This window comes from Molothrus ater, chromosome 5 (assembly GCF_012460135.2).
Source record: "Molothrus ater isolate BHLD 08-10-18 breed brown headed cowbird chromosome 5, BPBGC_Mater_1.1, whole genome shotgun sequence".
Lineage (NCBI taxonomy): Eukaryota > Metazoa > Chordata > Aves > Passeriformes > Icteridae > Molothrus > Molothrus ater.
The window spans coordinates 24,522,372-24,544,921 of record NC_050482.2 but is presented as its reverse complement, the minus strand read 5'-3'; the positions used below and the strand labels follow the sequence as shown (position 1 = coordinate 24,544,921).

The window sequence follows — 22,550 nt, the reverse complement described above, 5'->3', positions numbered from 1 at the left end:
GAATAGTTGGTAGTTTGCAGTGCTCCCTCCCCTAGTGACCTTCTAATGTAAATAACTGAGGTAGCAGTTAATAGGATACTTTCAGCAGTTCAATCCCAGTATTTTCTACTGTGGTTCCTCACATGCTTGAATTCTGAATGCCTCAAGACCTTGAAGAAATTTATAAAGCAATAGTGGTTTTTATCATCCGGAGTGATACATTTTACATGTTTCACAGATTTTGTTACTTGAAAAATACCTGGATTTCCTCTTGTGTTTAGTCCCAGGTTCAGAATGAATCACAAGTATTGGAAATGAATAATATATATAACAGGAATGAAATGGCATCTGCTTTCAAAAACATTTCAGTCACCTCTTTCGATTAGTCTCAACTGGGAATGTTAGATATAAGTGTTAGATTTTGTAACTTGTTTGCTGTGAATTGAATAGGATGTAAATTCATCTCTGTGACCATGCACAATTAATGATGAAATAACAGTCCTTCCCTAGGTAGTATACAGAAGGATGAAATTGCTTATCAGTGTAACTTAGGCACATCTGAAATGTAAATATGCCTTATTCTGGATGTCTCAGGTATTATTAAAATGAAAGCAATAAAGAGAAGGGAAGAAAGAGGGGATGGAGGGCCAGGAGTCTCTCATAAATACATTTGGCTTTTTTAGACAGAATTTATAGGTCATGCTGATTTCTTAAACAAATACAAAACAAGCTGTACTAACACACCTAAAATAGATCATTCACTGTCAAAAGCCTGTGCAAATAATTGGGATTTGACAGTAATTTCAAACAAGTTGCCATTGTAGGAACATCAGGCAAGTTTCTTTGTATAGATACTCATTACTTGCCCTTTTTAAGTCCTACCACGTTACAGACAAGAGATGATGTCGTGAACTGAATAGCTGCAACATCTTCCCTTTGTGAACAGAAATAATTAGGCATACACTGGAATTCAGAAGAAATGACATACAGTACTACCTTTTGCTGATGATTCTACCTGGCTTCTTTATTCTGCAGTCATCTGCTATTGACTTCAGCTAACATTTCTCAGAAATCTTTCTGCTCCTCAATCCTGCTGCATCATCAAATGGAAATACAGAAATAAAACACTCTTATCCAAATTTAGGCAGATGGACAGGTAGCACTATCTAATTGCTCTACTTTACTGCAACAAACTCAGGAGTCCTGATTCCACTGGGAGATGGAGATGTTGGATATAATAGTGATTTCTTCAGTGTCAGAATGCTGATTGTAAAGAAATGCTTCCTTTTGGATAATTATATATATCACAATGCAAAAGTGGATTGATTTTTACTCTTGAGATTAATTATTATGAGAAATAGGCCTTGATGTAGTTTCCACTGAAACAATGACTGAATTCTCATTGACTTCAGAATAAAAATAGTTGGACCACATATGCTTAGTTTTACTGTTTTGGAAATATGTTTCTTAATAGAAAGTATTTCCTTTTGTTAATAATATTTATGGAGACAAAGGAACTGGGAGAGTAGCTAATAATTGGCTAAAGGTGATACTTTTCAAAATGAAGTAGAAGATTCTTATATTTAATATTAGAGTGGGAAAAAGAATGGCCGAAGGATTAGAGAGATGCAGTCCAGATAAACAGCTCTGGTCATTGAGTGCATGTGTATCATATCTACTGAGTTATTTCAGTTATCTGGGATTCTGGCCCATAAAATCTAAAAGCATCCAGCATCATATCTGTTCACCTTGCCAGTTCCTGTGACTAAGCTGTAAAAGTGAAGAATTCCAGCAGCTTATAGTAAGGAGGATAAGGGAGCACCAGTATGCATGCAGGCAAAGAAGAAAGCAGTAATGCTTGTGGAAATTACAGATAAATAAGATCCAATCTCCATTCACATGTGAGAGTTTCTCTATAAACCAGTGTACATTGCTTGTAAAAGAGTGGTGACAGAGGAAAGCTAATAGCATTTCCTATGAGCCTTATTCATTCTACACCACTCATGAGCTCCGTACGGCTAATTTGTTGAGAGGGCTCTTCCAAGTGGGGATCTATTTCCCAAAACAATTTTTATGGATGGGAGTCAGTAATAATATTTAAAGCAAATAGACTATATCCTTATTCAATGGATATGCTCATGTGGAATCTTCATAGCAGACTTAGGTGGCTCACAACTTAGGAAATCAAATTACTTCCAGGGTAGTTGGAAATTTTAATAGAAAAAATTCCAGCATTCCATAAGCTGTGAAGCTGTGGTGGTGGGAGAGTGGAAGAGAAAGCTCCCCTGTAAAGTCTCTTGCTGCCTGGCTTTTCATGTTATGGTGGCACTGCAGTACTGCTATGTTACAAGGTAGAACACAGGCATCTATATCCCATCACAGCATGTTCTCTCTCAGGCATATCCTGACCTAAGCAAAGGAAGTCGTTTCTCTGGCAGTCTGAAATTTCCTCAGTGACATAGTTTGAGTATGTATCTGGCTTACATTTGCATTCCAACATGAGGAATGTTTCTTCTAAAAGACTAGGGGTAGTTGGTGAAGCCAAACCTATTTCAGTCTCTCCATTCTTCTTCCTACTCTTAGTAGGTGCTGTGGCTGAAGAAAGCAGGGACTACTATTTCAAAGTCTGCTTTTATTCGACAGGAACTGAAAGGAGAGGGGAGAGGAGAGGAGAGGAGAGGAGAGAGGATTAAAACAGTGTAGCTGTGTTGCACACAGCAGTTTAGAGGATGTGATGCTGATTTACACTAGCTGAGAATCTGGCATCCAGTGCATTTGGGAAAGACAATGTACAATGGCGTTAAAACCCACCAGATTTATTCTTTACTATATCAGCTGGGTGCTTTAATGTCGCTCCAGTGGACTAGGAAAGGACAGTTCCATTTTAACACTTCACAGCTTCTTCAGAAAAATAAACAACACAGAAAATAAGGAGCCAAAACTCAAACAAAGCAGCTGAATTGCAGGGCTTTGATCTCTTTTAGTGATGCATTTCTGGAAAACGGGTTTTTTTTACTGGTCATGGAAATTGAATCATATATTTGATGGTTTGTATTCTGCTTTTGTTGTCTCCTCTTCATTTTTTGGCTTCATATTATTTAATTTCTGCTAGTGTTATTTCTAAAGAGAACAGAATGAACTGAGGGCCTCACACCTACATATCTAGGTCTTTTATCAATGTTTTTTAATGACTAGTACTCTGCTACAAGCCTTCTAAATTTACCTGCTAAACCATTGTCAGTTCCCTCCCCAGTCCTGGATGCATGTACATATACAAATATATATATATGTGTGTATATACATAAATTATATATGAGAAATTCTTTTGGCACTGGTTAAGGATGAGACCAGTAGGGTTGTTTACAGGAGGCATTCTAACCCTTTATGGGTTTAATAAGGAATGTTTTCATTTGTAGAAGATGGAAGTGATGGAAAGTTGTGTTTTCTTTAAACATCTAGAATTTAGTAGAACTCCAGTTCTCTCTAGTAGCTTCTGTAGAGTCATCAAAAACCTAGAATATTTTATTCTCTTAAGGCCAGCCTTAGGCATTTTCTGTGAGGGATGAGCCTAACTACTTGGTAATTTTCTCAGCAACTTTCAAGATGGGGTATGAGTAGAAAAGCTCTTTGGATTTCCAGAAACCCATACAGATGGAATTGCTCATCTGACTTCACTTCTGCCCTAGATTTCAGATAATTTGGACAACTATCATTTTCACCTATTACTAAAAAAGCTAGTTAGGTCTTTTCCTAATCACTTATTCACTGTTGTCATACCGAGTAGTTCACCAACTTTGGAGCAGTAGAACAAATTAGGAAAATGCCATTATTTTCTACTTTGTAAGTGAGGAACCAAGGTACTGAGAAGTAAAAAGCTTAAAAAATATCTTCATCAAGATCTCCAGGATGTTGAGACAATTTCGAATGCAGGACATTGAGATAGACTTCCAAGATTTCTAACTGCATTGAATTAGCAAAGCCTATTATAAAATGTTTTCCATATATCATGGGGAATCCTAAACTCTATGTCAGTGGAGCACTGACTGAAATAGGAAAGCCCCAGACATGTGTGCAATTGTTTTCCAATACCTTGTGACCGACTTCGTTGTGAGAACAAAATTGCGCATGTGGCAGTCTAATGCTCTGCTTTATCACATGTAAGGCAGATAGAACAGGATATTAACTATTATTTTAATGGTCTTTTTTATCAAAGCTAAGGTAATAATTTACCTGCAGGTGGGAGGACAAAGTGACACATGGAGGGCATGTCCAGCTCTTGTACTCATGGTTTCCTCTCTTTTCTTTTGCAGTGAGTATGTTCTTGAACACATTAACCCCCAAGTTCTATGTTGCCCTGACTGGAACATCCTCATTAATCTCAGGACTTATTTTGGTAAGTACTACATCTATTAATATCACTTCAGAATTTGATTTTTTGATATCCAGAATTGTATTTCAGGCTTCATGCAGATTAACAGGTATCTTTTTTGCTTCTGTAAATTTACAGTTCTGCAGCACATAAAATTTGTCTTTATTTGTATGTCTCTTTCTGTGGGAATGAAAACGAAAAAAAAGTGTTTCAGTGCTGTATCTTTGAAGATAAAAAAAGTCTTGAAGAACAGTGTGACTCACTAACCCTACAGTAATTCTTAACGAGTGTTTGCAAATTAAGTGCTTTCCTTGACAAGTACTACTGAAATGAAAAAGGCCAATAAAAGGAAGAGGAGGAAAGGTACCAACTATCTCAGCGTAGCATGGTCCTTTCTGAAAGATACAGCAGGACTTACTAGAGAAACACCAGTTCTGGTGCCAGAATTCCAAGGAATAATTATTTCGGATCTTCACTTCTAGAATCTTTCCCAGTACATAGCTGCCTATTTGCTTAAATGTCTGTATTTTTAAACCATTTAAAAACCCTCCTCCCATATGTAATTCTTGAGGGCTTCTTTATGCAAATTGATGCAGCGGAGTGAATCATAATACAGGAGATAATACAATCACATAATACAATCACAATGCAGGAGTCCAAAGCAGAGCATTTTCTCTGAATTTTATTAATATCTTCATAGAAACAAATGGAGATTAAAAATATAGGAACAGGGTGTACATATGTGTATGTGGTCTCTTTTTGTTTCTTCAGTGGTGAGAGTTGGCTTACTGCTTACACAAATGAATAGTACAGCATAACACAGAACATATCAGAATGATCCTCTAGTCCAGCTGCCTGATGACTTCAGGGGTGACCAAAAGTAAAAACATGGTATTGAGGGCATTCTGCAAATGCCTCTTAAGCAATGACAGGCTTGGGGCATCCACCACCTCTCAAGGAATTCTGTGTTTGACCACTTTCTCAGTAAAGATATTCTTCCTAATGTTCAGTCTTATCCTCCCATCACAGCTTTGAACCATTCCCATGTGACCTGTGTCTAGATAGCCAGAAGAACTGATCAGCCCCTCCCTCTCCACTTGCCCTCCTCAGGGAATGGTTGCCTTTGTTTTAGTCTTGTTTGTTCAAGTTGTACACTTTTAAAATCTCCTGGATACAAGCTGTAGACCCTAACCACACCAAACTGGGCATTTAACTGGGGGACCAATGAGACCAAGTGTCAGCTATTGTAGTGATAAGTGGAAATAGGAGCGAGAGAGAAACATGGCTAGAGGCTCGTTCACATCACCTCAGATCTACTAATCTCAGAGAAACCTGAAAGCAGCTAGGATCCTAAAAGGACACTATCAGTTTGGTTTGGGAAATCTGCACCTCTCACTTCCACATTGCCTGTAGCCTGTAGATGGAGATAAACAAATGGCATCTTTGACTGCTTAATGCCTGTGGGACTCTCATCATTTAGATGATTTCAGGTAAAGCAGCAGGTGTACTGCTGCTGTGGCTTGTTCTGAGTTTCCTCATAGCGGAAGGCAATTACCTAATGTTTGCACCTTGGGCATTCATCAGTCTTGTATGGATTGAGCCCCAAAGCACTCAGCAGAGCTCCAGAGAGATCAACAGAACTTTCAGAATATGAGCAAGAGCCAGACCTGTAAGACTTGGATGCAGTTCAGCAGAACTCACTCAAATGCACAGGAGGAAAATAATGTTATATGCAGCACTGTCACTCAGAAACAAGAAAATGCTGGGTGCCACCACCAAGACGAGAAGGATTGAGAGAAATAACATGGGTTTCACAGACACAGTTCCATATTTGCTGCTACAGGGCGAAGACAGCAGGAGGAGGTGGCAAGACAAAGACAGTTATTTTCTGCCCTATTGTATTGCATTACAGAATCAAACAGGAATAAAAACTTAGAAGAGTGACTAATTTATGTGGAACTAAATTCATCATTGTGAATGTAGGTACATTTTATACTGTACTCAAGAAGGCAATTTCTGAGGAATGAGCTCAGCAGGCAACTTGTGAGCAAGAAATTTTTAAGTCCTGTATTTTCATGGGAAGTACAAGGAGGAAGTGGCAAGAAGTACTCAAGACTATGTTACGGAGAAGGGGCACAAGGACACCAATAGAAACCTTCCACAAAGAAATCAGATTGAGCCTTAATCAAAAGAAATCACTTAGTATTACATGAGAAAGTCCATTATGAACAAGTTGAAGAACCAGTGAGGTGATGGAGGTGTGTAGACACAGAAATCAGACTGAAAACCTTTTTTTTTGTTTCTTTTTTGTGTCTTCACTACTGCCATCAGTTGTTTGCTGTTCATATGGCACCTTCCTAAATGTGAAAAATGTATATAGGCCAAACAAGTAACAGTCACAAACCTTAGATTGTGGGGACCACTGTCTGTTCTGAGAGGAACATGTTTTCTGTAGATATGATAATGGCAAAAAAGAACAAAGCAGATGTGGTCATGGAAAGAAGAAACTGCAAGTTGACCAGATCACACATCAGAAAAGATAGCTGGTTAAGTTCTAGTGAGGTAGTGCTGGATTGTCATTAGCCCAAGTGTGCTTCAGATTAAATATTTCTTAATCTTGCTGTTTACCAGTGGCCCAGTTTTACATGCTGTTTACCATGACCAGTAACATGGTGAATTGCCCGCACTGCCACACACTCACATCAGACTATACAGCATCATCAGTTCTAAAGGATTCTCAGTTCTGTTAATGGTATAAAGTGAAGTTCTTATGTAAAATAAACATTCTGTTGTCAAATCTACATCACTGGGGTACTTTTTAGGCTAGATATACTAATATTGCTTGGAATTTTCCACCATATGGACTGGCAGATTTCTTTCTATTATCAGTTGGCTCCAGTTCCTAATCAGAAGGAGGAATCACAGCACCACAGGTTATGAAACAATGGAAAATTCCATCATTTCAGAAGTGTGGTAGCTGATGGGAAAGTGATTGCTTTTCCTAACTCATGTTTGGGTCATGAAACAATGACTACAAAGTTCAGCTTTAGGCAATTGAATACTACATTACTCCTTTGCAAAACACTACACTCCTCTCTTATTTTGTCTCATACTTTGTTTTAATTCTTTAGGTAAAATTCTGGCCTCGCTGCAGGCAATGTGACTTAATTGAAGCAAGGACTTCAGACCTTTTTTCTTATAGGTCAGAACTGTGCAGAAAATACTTTTCAATCTCAAGCATTTTCCTTAACAATTACTTGACTACAGCACATAGTTAAAAATTAACAATTTGGCATATATTCACTTCATCCATGCACTGTTGTAAGTATCAAAAATAAGAAGATTTAGTCCACAGTTGCATTAGAAATACTGTATTGGAAACTAGGTTCCACCAGTTACTTTTAATCCAGTAAAATACAGTGTGCTGTCTCACAGAATACAATGAGCTGTATTGTATTCGTGTCTGGGAGGCTGAGGTTTTCCACAGGTAGGGTAATAAAACTGTCACAAAACACACCTGACATCCAGTAAATGCTGTGAACCAGAACTATGCAAATGCCACTGCGATTTCTAAATAAAGCCACATATTTAACATACAGTTATCACCAAAGCTGCTCAGCAAGCATGTGAGGCACTTGCAAAGAGACTGATAGAGTCTCAGTTCTAACAAAGCGCAGGTAGAAGCGAACTTCAGACTTAAATCTCCACAAGAATTCCTCATTATTCTATTGCCAGGCTTGGGAGAGTAGTAAGTGTCTTCTGCTACACAATGAAAAACATTCTGCAATGAACAAATACCAGGTCTTTCAGATGCAAGAATTAGAAAGCCAGTCTGCAGAGGCAGAGCATGACTAGACACTGCCTAGCAGTGAGCAGCTAGGCTGTTTGCTGCTACCCAAGTACGTAGCATGCTGTCAGAGTCACAGCCTTTTGTAGCCAATGGTACCAATACAGGAAGTCTGAGAGAGAACCTGAGTAACACAGGACTTATTTTCTGTAGATACTAATTATTTCACTACCTTTGTGTACTCTGCTGCAGAGAGCCAGAAAGGTGGCTGAGTTCTGGGTGCTGCCACAGGCTTTGGGAAAGTCTAACTGTTGTGCAGGGACAGTCTTCCAGAACTGAAAAGCAATACATGGTAGCCATTCAAAGTTTCTGCACTGCTCAGAGAAGGCTCAAGGTCAGGAAGGGCAGAATCATTGTAGGGAGTTCCTAACAAACTGGAAACACTTGCCAAAGAGCAGATGAGAGAGGAAGGGTCTATTGGAAGGCAGGCTGTAACCCAGTCCACAAACAAGAAAATGCTGTCACAACTAGGTGTGGTCTACACAGTGTTGAGAGAAGTAACACACTTAATCCAGGCACTGTGTTATTTTCTTTTGAGTTTCTGTATTTCCAGGGGTGGATGAAGTAAATAGCTATTAATTTTGAATACGCTGCCCATTAGCTCTGCATGTATATTCTCCTGCTAACTCTTTGAGATAAGACAAATGGAGGTTCAGTAACCAGGAGCAGAGTCTAAGAGGATGCTGAGTGGGTGTATTTAATTCAGAAGGAAAGGGGATGCTTATCCTTCAAGGCTGTCATCAAGGACACTCAGCATGGCCAGAGGCATGCTGTTTTCTAGATCTAAGATGGGCAGGACTGGAGGATCAGGAGTCACTGGCTACCCCTAACAGCTGAATAAAACAGACCAGCAGCTTGCTTTGTTGGAAGGCAAGTAGCATTGTATAGTCACACTCTTATGGATAAAGACTCTTGCTTCCAAAACATGGATGACCTTTTCCATAGTGTCTACTGGAAACAGCCCCTGGGCTGTAATACACCTGGAACATTTGCAGTCATTGCCTGGGAGAGTTGACACAGGTCAGGTAGTGTGCCAGTAAACAAACAGCATGGATTATTTGAGCCAAGCCTGTGTTGTGGTCCCTTTTATTTATAAAATAGCCTTAACCGTGGAACCGAGTCTTGCCAGCACTATGCTGTTCCTTCAGAGAGTAAATTTCCTTTAAATCCATTAGATTGGTTAAAGAGTACTCCAAATCTACCCATCTGAGACCTGAAAGTCTCATTACAAGGCTGAAAGAGAAATCTGAGCTGTGGAAGATGCTGGCAAATTAAATCCTTTAGTGCTTCTTTGAAGACTCCATACACGTACACTAGGAGGGGATGATAGAGTGTTTGCTCTAAGAGAGGATGCCTGCCTCAGATGTGAGAAGCAGAAAAGCATAATTCAAATCATGAACAGACATTGCTCCTTGGTCCAGTGAAAACCACCACCAAAACCATCCCTTGTGAATTGATGCATATATAATGGAATATCTGTTCTGAAAAACTGTGCAGGAAGATCAGATCTGATAGCCAAGTGATGTGGAATAGATTGTTGCTACAGAGCTAAATAAAATTATCTGGGATTGTTTGTATGTGAGAGCAGAGATAAGAAAGTGGATGACTATAACATTTTCATTGCACAAGGGAAGAGAAGTGCATTAAGAAGACAACGTTTCCAAAATCAACTACTCTCACATTAAACAATACCTATACCAGATTAAAAAATAAAAATTCTAAATTGCAGTAAATGCACAAAGCTGGAAAAGTTCAGAATAAGGTTTTAACTTGGCCCTTGGGAACATTATGGTCCCAAAAATCCCTTGAGAGTTTGGAGATGTTTGACCCTGTTTCAATTTGAAAACACAGGCACCAGCTAGAAAGACCCCCAAGAAGTTTGTCACTGCTGTGAAGGGGAGAGCTCTGAAGATGAGCTCCCATCTCACTGTATGTATATGACAAAATGAGGTGGCTTTTTCTTTCAGAGGTGGTGCAGAAATTACCTTTCTGATAAATTTCCTCTCTACTTCAGGTCTCTGTCAGTGAGTAATTAATCTTTATAGTAATTTATTCTATCAGATGATCTCTCATCTGCTGAAATGTCAAAAGATTGACATGTTGACTTCACATGGCTTTCGAACTAGATGATGCAGTTAGAAGTCAAATTTGATTTATAGAAATCAGGTTTCAAACCAGATGATGCTAAGAGGCAGAAATTCTCTAAAAATAATTTATTGTTTTGACTTAAGTACCAAATTACAGATATTAACTTTTCATACATGCTGAAAAAATCACTCCAAGCAAAGGCTTGTGATGATGATGATGATGATGATTTATGGCTTTAATTTCTAAGAGACGGTATGGATTGAGATCTGGCTGATGTTTCCTGGCATTGGATTCACTCAACATAGCAAATATTTTTCAAGGCTGCCTTAAACAATTTATGAGCTTTAATGCCATTTTTAGAAATAATTAATGTATTTGTAAGTCTAAGGAGGCAGACTTACAGCTGCGTCACATGTTTGAGCAAGTTTCTGTCACTCAGCTGAACTATAGCAGAGACTACATTTATGTATATGTACGTTCTTTGTGATTGTCCCCACAATTTCATTGAAATTCAGTGTGACAGCTTCCCAGCTGGTATACATTTGTGCAGGACAAGTGGGCTCAAGTGTGCTTTTGTGCTGCTCACTCCGTCTCTGGGTTTACTGACCTCATCTAAAAGCTGATCATGACTAAACTAATGAGCAGGAATTTATTAGCACATTTTGCAAAACCTTTTTTTATTTCCTCTCTTAGAGAAAGTACAAAGCTTGTTAGATATGGTCTGAGTTTTGCACAACCAGTCTGGCAGTTGTACCTGAGTCCCTGACTTAGGCTATAGTGAAATTCTTCCTGAGTGTCCCTTGCCTCAGTGCAAGACTATAATCCTTCATTCCTAGCACACTCTCCCTCTGAGGCTTTGGACAGGTAGAACTGTGGCTTTTGTGCCTTGCTTTGTTCCAAGGTTTTCAAAGACAGAACAGAAACATGTTCACAGCAGATCTATGACTGTGTCTTATGCTGTAGCCTTTCTCTTACAGTCAGCCACATGCTTATGATGCTCTCTTAAATCACAAGATAAAAACTTTAACCCCTTTAAAAAGTGTGGTGTGCCTAAGAGCATGAGAACAGCTAAAAGCAAAGCTGACACACCTGCGCCAGTTCCCTGCCACCATCTCCAGCATTTAGAGGCAGTGATGCATGCCAGGAGAAGCCTATCAGCAGTGTGGAACAAGTGTTCAGTGACACTGCATCAGCATTCTGTCCTTGACACTTGGCATTCCCACCTGGCTGCTGCTGCAGGCACATGCCAGTGGAACCAGAACAGTGACAAATGCACCTCAGACTCTGTGTAAGGAGGAACTGTCCAGGTTGTGTGGGTTTTTGGTGACTTGGGTGGGAAAGAGTTCACAAAGACCTGAATATGTTAATGCTCTGGTTTCTCTGTGACCATCTGTTTATCTTCTCAAATGCTATGTGTTCACATAGTCCTTCTGTTTTCTTCCCATCAGACTGCTTCACTCTTTCTAGTTGATGTCTCCCAGAAATGCCATTAGATTATTTTGGGAAGTGATCTCCAGAGCTGCCACACAATCTTGTGTGAACTCATCTCAAGTAGCCACCCTTGAGACGAGTTCACATATTCACACATTGATTCCCTTTCACTCCTGTGCAGATAGAGTCCTTCCATATGAATCCTCTAGATGCTTTAACAACACCTTTAAATCCAGGGGAAGCCTCAGTGCAGAATGTATTGGGAGCATCTTTTGGAGAGAAACATTTTCCTTCTATGTCAGAAAATTTATCTCCCACTTCTTTAAAAAGGTGGGGTAAAAAGTATGTCTTGTCTACAGACAAGCCAATCTCATGGAGACAGAAGTAATTTCAACTATATAAAGACGTCAGGAGAACTTTAAAATAAAAAAAAAAAATTGAAGAAGGAAGTATGTGAAACCTGGCCTGAACTTTTCTGGAGCAGGCAGACCCCAAAGAGGCCTTCCAGAGCCTGCTGTCTATTGACTGACCCACCAAAGCCTGCCCAACAGCACACTGATGGTGACAAAGATGTGAACACAATCCTTTCCCTTATTGTTGTTTGTGCCTAGTAGGAAGAGATTTTACCAAAGCTTTCAGGACTGGTGTAACACACGGAGATACTGAGGAAAATGGAAGGGCAGAAACTGTTCGTTCCCAATTTTTAGTGCAATCGGTATTGCAAAATCCTGCCAAATTTCTCAAAACTCCTTAGATTTGTTTTTGTTTCCTGTGCTATGTAGATGTTTGGGTGATGATTCAAGTGCAACTTATCTATTCATTATAAGCACGTGTTTCTATACAATTTTTACAGTCTAAACCTTTTCCATATTTATATAAAATGTTCTTCTTTTTCAGGTTTATGTGGTTTCCTGAAATATGTGTTTTCTTACTGAGTAATATATTTTCGGTGAAAATACCACAGATACATGTTTATGTGTAGAATTTCAATTACAAGGCTGTGAAATTATTTTCCAAAGAGTTCTGTAAATAATATTTTTCTGATTTGCTAACTCAATTAAATGCCTGAAAATAAAATTAATTTGGAGTCAGCCCAAGTCAGCCAAACAAAATAAAACACAGTTCAGCTAGGGGGTGGAAAATCCTAAAAGGAATAGGATTCAGCTTCCTGGAGTTTGTTTGGCATTTTTAACTTTTTTAAATTAAACTAATTGGAAATTAAACTCATTTTAAATTAAACTCTTTGGAAGCATGTACTGGGGAAACAAGCAAGCCTGCTTTTGCTCCCATTCCCTGGACTGCAGAGGGAGTTGAGGCAAGGCGAGGCAGGCTCACCCCTGGCTGCAGCATCCTATCGGCGTGGCTGCCATCGGGCCCAGTGCGGGGTTGCGGGGGGCGCTGTATTGTAGACGTAAATTTAAAGAAAGAGGCCTAACAGCTGAAATAATTTGAGGTTATTTGGGTTAAAAAAAATTAAAAAAAAAAAGAGAAAAAAAATGCGTTGACATGATTTGAGATTTTCCACCTAAACTTGGGTCACATTTAACTTCTCCGTGTGCTCGGGCAGGGAGGAGGCCGCAGGGAGGAGGCCATGGGGCGGCCGGGGCTGCGTCCTCGCTTGTCGGGCTGCGGCACAGCGCTGAGGGGAGGAGTGGGCGGAGGAGCGGGCTGGAGTCGGGGCGGAGGAGCGGGCTGGAGTCGGGGCGAGGGGCGGGCGGAGGAGGGGGCTGGAGTCGGGGCGGAGGCCGGCGGCCCTGACGGCGTGTGTGTGCCTTGCAGATCTTCGAGTGGTGGTACTTCCGCAAGTACGGCACCTCCTTCATCGAGCAGGTCTCGGTGAGCCACCTGCGCCCCCTGCTGGGCGGGGTGGACAACAGCGCTCCCAGCGCCGCCAGCGCCGCGGGCGGGGACGCGGACTCGAACCGCCAGAGCGTCTCAGGTGAGCGGCGCCGGCCCGGCCCGGCCCGGGCTCCTGCTCCCCCGGGGAAATGGCACTGCTGCCTCATCGGTAGCTGCTAATTGCATCCTTCCGAAGTCACGGAAGGATGTTGTGTTGTTCAGGCTGCCTGGTTAATGCATGTGTTTTATCCGTGTTGTGAAAACCCTGCGAAATTGCCCGTGCCCCTTTCTGCAGTGTCCTTTGTCCAGCGGAGGGGCTGCAGAGATGATGAAGGGGCTGGAGCATGTCTTACCGGGAAAGGCTGAGGGAGTTGGGCCTGTTCAGCCTGGAGAAGAGACAATGCGAGGGGACCTCATCCATGTCTGTGTGAAGAGAGGGTGTCAAAGGGATGGAGCTCGGTGGTGCCGATCTGTAGCACAAAAGGCAATGGGCAGATGCTGGTGCACAGGAGGTTCCACCTAAATATGGGGAAGAACTTCTTTCCTGTGCAGGTGACCAAGCACTGGAACAGGTTGCCCAGAGAGGCTGTGGAGTCTCCTTCCCTGGAGATATTCTAGCACCGTCTGAATCCATGTTCTCTGGGATGGTGCTGTTTGAGCAGGGAGGTAGGATGAGGTCAGCCACTGTGGTCCCTTCCAACTCAACCAGTTATCTGGTTCTGTTATTCTAAAGGCTAAAGGCTGTATTTTTAGTAAATCATTTAAAGTAATAGCAAAGTTGTTTAAAAAAATAATCAGACAAAGAAGTTAGAAATGTTCATCTGGTTTTGCATCACTTTTTTATAAATAAAAAATAAAAATTTACTTTTTGTAAGTAGTATGTAAACAACATTTGGATTTCACCTTAGTAAGTGGAAGCATGGTGGCTTTTAACAGCTTAAGGGCTTGTTATGTTCCTGAGTCTGCTACAGATTTACTTTGTGACTTTGGACAAGTCCTAACATAGTCAGGGTTTTTTAAAAGGCCCCCAGTTTAGGAGGCATGCTTTCAGGCATCTGTGGCCTGAGTTTTGCAAGCTTCCAGGCATTCACATGCCCTACAAGTTTCAGTGTGAGGAGTGAAGGCTCTGAGCCTAAGTCATTCAGGCCTGAGGCACTTTGAGTCAGGTTCCTGGGCGATGGTCCCAGCCTGCCTAAAATGAATCAACCCCTCAAGCACTGAAATTTGTGGACTGAAGGAGCCACAGAGGAACTTGTCTCCCTAATTGAGGAACTTAGTTGCCTGGGGATTGAAAAATTAGCCATGAGTGATGAAAATGCTGGTATGCTATTGCTTCAGGCTTGAGTGGGAGGTACTCACTGTTAATGTCAGGGCAGGAGCATCTGGGTTTGTGCTCCTCATCTATAAAATGAAGCTTATCTGTCTCTGTCCTAGCTTGGCTTACAGGCCATAATCTTAGGGATGTGCCCCTAGATTCAACCAGAATTTTATTACATTTATTACATCTGCAGGCTTTTAGAATATATCAGAATTTACAAGTGAAGAAAAGGGAATGAAAAGAAAAAAATCACTTATGGAGAAAACATTGTTCCACAGTTGAGCTCCCTATGTCTGTACCTGGCAAATTTTATCTCTACTCCTCAGTGTGCATGAATTAGCTCTGAACTTACATGTTAAATAATATAGGTGGCTTCACAAAACCTTGTTATTTACTGAGCAAGTCTACTTAAGGAAGCCTTCATGTAGCACAGCAAATTCAGCTGTTGTCATTCTCATCTGAAGAGAGGCTGTGAATAGCAGCAGTGCACCGTCCAGGATATTAGATTTGGGTGAACTGGCAGAAAGCACGGGATGGCTTGGAACCACCTGTGTGCACTCATCAGTGGGCTCAGTCACACTTCAGCAGCTCAAAATAACTCCTGTCATTTTAAAACAAAGGCACAGTATTTTAACTAATGAGGTTCACACGAACATCTTGAATTTTCTGATACAAAGAAATAGTCAAGATGTCTTTGCTTTCAGTCCACTGACACTGAGCTGGGACTCTCAAGTGTCTCTGGACAGCGTGTCTGTGTGGATAGCCTGTTATTTGTGCCTTCAGGTGGCAATAAAAGGCCTTCTTTACTTCCCCTTCTTGTTACTCAGTTTAAGCTTTTCCTGCTAAGTGCCAAAATACTTCATACTTTGGATGAAGCGTGACCACTTGAATTCAAATAAGATGAACAAAAGTGTCATTGCAATCAGATAGTTGTTACCCAATCTCATTGGTTGCAAACAGACCAGGTCAAGACACCTGAACTGAGAAGTCTGGTGTTGATTTAATATTTATAATGGTTTGAAAGTCATATTATATAAAAACTGTGGGGTTGAGGCTTGTCAAACAGCCATACTCTCTGGCTGCACAGCAGAGCACAGCAGAATGTCACTCGAGCACTTGTGCTGAGTAAACCAGTGGAACTTTCTAATATTAGCTGCCTGCTGAAATGGGTACTTCAAATACACTGTTCCCTACGGTCTGCCTGTTCCTGTGTCTGCTCCATGCACTTGCTGGGTAGGCAGCAAACTGAGGGCCCACCTCCTATTCCACTTGAGTAGTTTCTGTGTTGCTGAGGGTGTCCTTCTGTTATTGTGAATAATTTATGCAAAAAGCTTACTGTCCGTGCCTCTGTAGCCCCATACTCAGATGTAGGAGCTGTGTCCTTGAGAAGAGAGGAGGACTTGACTTGGTGTTCAGTACTTCTTCTCCTAACAGAACAGGCATAAAGGGAACAGACATATTGTTACCATAAGGATACCCTTCTGATTCAATATTCTACCAGAAAACTGTTGGTTTGATCTCTTCAGAAATTATGTCAGAAAAATTCATAGGGAGAAATGTACTGGTTATCATTTTTAGTAGAAAGCACCTAGTGAAATGCTGGAGGGCCAGTGCTGCTGGTGAGTTTCTGCAGAGCCCCATGTGAAGGGTCATCCAGTAGCAGACCTGAGGTGGAGTGACATCCTGCCTCTCAGTGAGTCCTTGTGCAAATAGTGGGGTTTATTCTGGTCTCACCTTCACTGGAGTGAATTGTCTTTGTTGAAAGGTAAGAGAATAAATCTGGTGTTAAATTAAAGGTAAACCAGATTCAAGACATCACTGTTTCAGAGGCTGTACAGCTTGATTATATTTTTTCAATTTTTGCTTTAAATTGTGTTGTTGATTTCCATATCTCTTACTTCTTGTAGTGTGAAAAATTCACGATTTGTCCCACAAGGGAAATTTATAAAATGTTTCTAATATTCTGAAACCTTTGGAATGCAATGAACTTTTCTCTGCCAATCAATTTCAGCATCTGCTTCTATCTTAAGTAAGATCAGCAGATGTTTCCATGGATTTTTACTTCACAAACTAAGGAGGAATTAAATTTGGCAACTGTAGCTGAGACTCACAGTGATTTACAGCATTAACTGGACAGTGATGTTTTTCTGGAGAAATAACAAGTCCATAGGGACTGGGTTAATTGCTGTTTTTTCAGTGCAATAACTCAGTGTGATCCCTCTTCAGTTCTGCATTATGGTAAATGTGAGTCCTGGAACTAATCAGTATTATCTTTTCATGTGGCATTTGGGGCTTTGTTATTGGTTATTTATCTGGAATGATTGCATTTGTTGACACTAATTTATAATTAAATTATTATTTAAGAAAGGAAGAGCAGTCTGACTACCTTCATCTTGGTGCTCTTGATGGGTTTTTGCATTTGCACCTATAAAAAAAGCCATTTGATAAGGCTCATTTTATGGTAACTGATGTTTTTTATAAGCCTCAAGTACCATTGTAATTTGGGAAAGATTAATTATGTGTGTGTCTGCTTCTTACAGAATGCAAAGTCTGGCGAAATCCCTTAAATCTGTTCAGAGGAGCTGAATATAATCGGTAGGTGCTACAAAATTACAGTTTTCAGGCATAGTGCTGCCTTAAGCAGCTTAACTGTACTTTTCCATTAATCTAACTTAAGAGATGAAAAAAAAATCAACTATAGATAAATGCACTTATATTAGGTTTTTCTCTAATTCATAAAATGTTCCTGAATTAAAAGGAATTTAAATTCATGCTGATGCACTTTCTTATTTCTCTAATATTTGCTATTTCTCCAATTTTTGGCAACCTTATAAAAAAAGATGGAGTAACCTAAGTGTGTTGTGCCTGGTGCTAATACAGCATTTCTGTTCAAATCCATTATAGCAAAAAGCCTAATGAATTCCATATAGGTTTCATTGAGTCCTAATGTTTGACTATATGTGTTACCAAGTTCCAGTGTGTACTTTTCAACATCCTCATTAGCTTAGGCTCAGCTGCCGTTGCTCCATCCCAGTACAGTGCAGTGTACATTGGTTAGCAGATTGGCCAGGTGAACTTACTTGGCTTTGCCTATCTCAGAGGTCTGGGATTCTTTTCTGGATTTGTTTTGCCAAGTGTGACCTCATTAACCAGAATGTCTCCTTGTTGGCATGTTTGCAGGTATACATGGGTAACAGGAAGAGAACCTTTGACTTACTACGATATGAATCTTTCAGCACAGGACCATCAGACGTTCTTTACTTGTGACACAGATCATTTACGGCCTGCAGATGCTAGTAAGAGACCTTGTGAACAATTGGATTAATAATATATTCATGGCTGATTTAAACTGATGCAAGAAAAATGCAGTGAGACATCAGCTCTTTCATGTAGATAAGAAAAGGCAAAAGTTTGATCATGAATTTATAGAGTTCTAGGTCTGAACAAGTATCTATATATGTAACCGATCTAATTTGTGTTGCTGTGTTGTTCTGCTGTGTTGCTGGAGTCATTCAAGGTACCATTTAAAAGTGTAAAGGCTTGTTCCTTTTGTCCTCTTTCTTGCAGTGGCTTCAAACATACATAGCTTAATTTTCCTCCAGCTGCAGTGCAGTAGGTTGAGTTACATTATCCAGGTTTCGTTTGGTCTACACTGACAGAAGAGAGAGAGCTGATGTAAAATTTGAGACCTGTGTTTGATTCCCTGATGTAGTTAGGTCTGTAAAAATTTGGGAACAGCACATTTACAACTGAATTTGTATAAGCAGCTTTAGTTGTGTTAAGCCTGTACTGTGAAGTCCATATGCAGACTTTCATTCTACTAAAAATATACAACAATGGTTTCAGTCATTAGAATTTGCCTCTGAAGAGATAAATCTTTGTCTCTTAGGAAAGGAGAGATACTAACAGTTGGGTGTTGCATTCTGAAGGCATAGTTACATAGGAGAGCATGTTGTGGTTTTTTGGCACATAATAAATATGAATCCTATTTTCTGAACTCGGTGGTGTAGTTATGAGGTGGTAATATTAGCCTGGAAGTTGTTTCCATTTAGCATTCACATAAATCAACAGCTCAATAAGGAGCTAGAATAAGAACCCCAACTATCCCTTTATTGTTTTGCTCCCTGTGGAATCTCCTACACCAAGAGGAGGTAGCTGCTTGTCACCTCTATACTTGGCAATGCAGACAGCCTGATCTCTCAGCCAGACTTTCTCCTAGAAAAAAGTTTAATTAAATGAAAGAAGAAAAAACAGAGTATTTGAGACAAAAGCTCCTGTTTGTTTTGCATCTTTTTGAATGATCACTGAGCTATATGAAATGCTCTATAGTGAATTAGGCTGAGATCAATAAATTCTTTCATTGTAGTGCAGTAGATTCTCCTTGTTAATCCTTTAATAACTGATATTTCTTTCTCTTCCTTTGTTTATTGAATAGTAATGCAAAAAGCCTGGAGAGAGAGAAACCCTCAAGCCCGAATTTCTGCAGCACATGAAGCTTTGGAATTGAATGAGTGAGTGACAACAGCATTAACATTTATTCCCTGTCTTTTAAAGAACCATTTGATGATAGTTTAAAGCTGGGGGTTTGCTGTAGTAATTTTTAACCACAATTACAGGCCTGTCAAAGGAAGGCCTACAAGAGAAGGAAAGCAGCACAGCTGCATGTTGTGCTAGCTACCCAGAAGATCCTTAGGGTAGTGATGACAATGGGAGTCTTCCCATTGATGTCAGCAGGCTTTGGAACAGCATAGAAAAATGCTAATTAATTTACCTCCTGATGAGCATATGAAATATGCATTTAGAGGATGGAGAGTTCCCTTCTGGATTTCTCAGTCATCAAGAACAGAAGCAAGAAAGAAGAGACTCATAAACACATTCTCAAAATACTCATTTCATAATATGAGAGAACATGATGTAATTTGCTGTGACTTTTGGTCCTTGAGTCTGTTATTTATTTTTTTCAATAAGAAGTGTAGTATTTTGAGATCCCACAATAAACTCAGTGCTGTTGTGATTTACTGGTATGGCAACTATATAAATATTGCTAACATGCATAAAAGGAACCCCTTAGGTTGCTGAAGTTAGATTGCTAGCTTCTAGAATTCCATAAACTGGTGCTTTACAGATAATCCTTCATGCATTTCATCAGAAGAAAAGAAGGAAGTTTTTCTTCTTGTACAGTGATTTAACATGCAGCATAAAAGGGAAAAGCAAGCTATAAGGCTGTCCTACTCACATTTCACAGAATTACAGAATGGTTGAGGTCAGCAGAGATTTTTGGAGGTCAGCATGCAACCTCTCCCTTCAAACAGGGCCACCTACAATGCCTGGCACAGAAACATGTCCAGCAGGCTTTTGAATGTCTCCAAGGAGAGACTTGACAACTTCTTGGACAGCTTGTGCCAGTCCTCAGTCACCTTTACAGTAAAAAATTGTTTCTGAGATTCAGGGGGAACCTCCTGTGTGGTTTTTTGTGCCCATTGCCTTTGGGCCGTTCCCTGAGAACCACTAATAGGAGCCTGGCACTTTCCTCTTTGCCCCCTCACTGCAGGAATTTACAAACTTTGACAAATTCCCCTCAAAGCCTTTTTTTCTCCAGACTGAGCAGTCCTAGGTCTCTCACACATTTCTCATATGTGAGATGCCCCAGTCCCTCATCACTTTCATTGGACTCTCTGCATGTCCATGTCCCTCTTGTACTGAGGAGCCCAGAGCTGGACACAGCACACCCACATGTGACCTCATCAGGGCTGACTAGAGGGTAAGGATCACCTCCCTCAGCCTGCTGGAAACACTTCTAGTGCAGCTGCTGCAAGGGCACGTTGCTGTTTTGGTTTTTGTTTGGTCTGGGTTGGGTTTTCTTTGTTGTTGTTGTTTTATCTTTACAACTACGTTTATAATCTGTTCTTTTTATATGGCAAGTGTTACAGTTCTGTTGATTCTTTTCATATCATTGCAGTAAGGGATATGGTTTATATTAAAACAATAGTGCATAAAACTAGTCTTGATTTCTAGGAGTTTTAGGGATGTAGGATTAGTGAGACAGCTGCTTTACTTTCTGGGACAGTTGTCAGTAGGTGTACTCAAGGGCTGAGTGATATAGGTCCTAAAACTGAGAGCTGTGGTGCTGTTGACAGAATATTTATTCATTGGAATAGTTCATCAGAAAGGTACATGGACAGCATTGCCTTGCCTCTGTATTTAGTACATTCTTTCCGGTCTGCATGTCTTCGTATAGCTTTTACTTCACATACCTTTCTCATGGTTTTTCCTCTGATATTTTTGCAGGTGTGCTACTGCTTATATTCTCTTAGCTGAAGAGGAAGCAACAACAATTGTAGAGGCAGAGAAGCTGTTCAAGCAGGCTCTGAAAGCTGGAGAGGGCTGTTACAGGCGCAGCCAGCAGCTACAGCACCATGGTGCCCAATATGAAGCCCAGCACAGTAAGTTTTTTAGGAGGGAGAGAACTTCCAAAGAGTTCTTTGGATTTGGGGTTTTAGGTTTTTTTGTTTTCCCCCTAAGAACTATGCACTCAGTGTTTGACATTGGCTGGAATGTGGTCCTAGAGCCAGACTATTCTGTTTTAGTGGTTTTGCTTGATTCTGTTGCTGAGATGTCAATGCTCAGATTACAGGTGTACCTTTATTTTGTCATGGCAGAAAATGCTTACACATGTACTTAACAGAAAAGAAAAGGTATCAGAGCCAAAGAGATATGACATTCAGGAAAAGCTAAACACCCTTTAAGGAAGTTGCCTTTTTGCAAACTGGGCTTATGTTGTGAAAAGGCATGGTGGAAACGGGAGTGAAGTGATGCTTTGCCTGCTTTTTTCCATCAGCTCTGGGGTAAATGCTTACACTGTGTTGTTCTGTCTAAAAGTTAATGAGACCCATTAGCCAGTGAGACATTGGAAGTTTAGTTGCATTTATTACGAAAGGTCACAGAAACATAAAACTTTTAAAAATGGAGTAATAAAGTGCTTTAATTGGAAGCCTAGATTTTTATTACTTTTCTAAAAAGTTTGAATAAGCAGGTTTATCTGCTGTGCTATTTATTACATACTCCTTAAATCTTAGAAAATACATTTACTAACAGTAAATGACCAAAGAGATAGTAAAGCAAACAGTCAAGGTTATTTCTAGAGTACAATGGATACCTTAGGCAAAAATAACACAAATTAATTACATAAATACAAGCACTAGTATTTATACTTTTGGGCATCTTCAGGTTTCTCAGGACCTGATTTCACAGCCTCTGGCTATCCTCCATAATTTGAAGATTACTGATAAAAATTGTACATAGTAAAGTTGTTTGTGATCCCTGGTTTCAAATGTGTATGCAAGTATATACCTGAAAACCTAAGGCTTCCTAAAGCTTGGGGATAGTATTTTAAACATTTGTTGTTTGTAAAATCATATTTAGGGTGATTTGTTCGTTTTTGGTGAAAGCAAAAATAGAAAGCAACTGAGCCCTTGAAGCAATTTTTGGGCTCTAGCAGGCTTATGGTTGTCTGTGAAACCTTAATTTGTGCCCTCAATCCATCTTGAGGGCAACAATTCTATGAAAAGTACACAATAAGTGGTTAGTAAGCACTGTCATGATGTTTTTATCCAAGGTAACCTGGGAAGGTTTGTGCAGGCAGATACAAGTATGGTATTTCTGAAACCTCTGTGTGCTAG

The 22,550-nt window shown here is 40.2% G+C and overlaps 1 protein-coding gene across 2 annotated transcripts in view; it reads left to right on the top strand.

Annotated features, from left to right (window-relative positions):
• The window catches only part of ST7 (suppression of tumorigenicity 7), a 136,267-nt gene that overhangs the window by 72,138 nt on the left and 41,579 nt on the right, over positions 1–22,550 (top strand). For both annotated transcript variants that reach the window (XM_036400915.2, XM_036400916.1), the window contains exons 2-7: positions 4,290–4,372; positions 13,494–13,653; positions 17,412–17,466; positions 18,052–18,167; positions 19,307–19,382; positions 21,160–21,314. In XM_036400915.2, the coding sequence (XP_036256808.1) occupies positions 4,290–4,372; positions 13,494–13,653; positions 17,412–17,466; positions 18,052–18,167; positions 19,307–19,382; positions 21,160–21,314 (645 nt within the window). The remainder of the gene's footprint in view (positions 1–4,289; positions 4,373–13,493; positions 13,654–17,411; positions 17,467–18,051; positions 18,168–19,306; positions 19,383–21,159; positions 21,315–22,550) is intronic.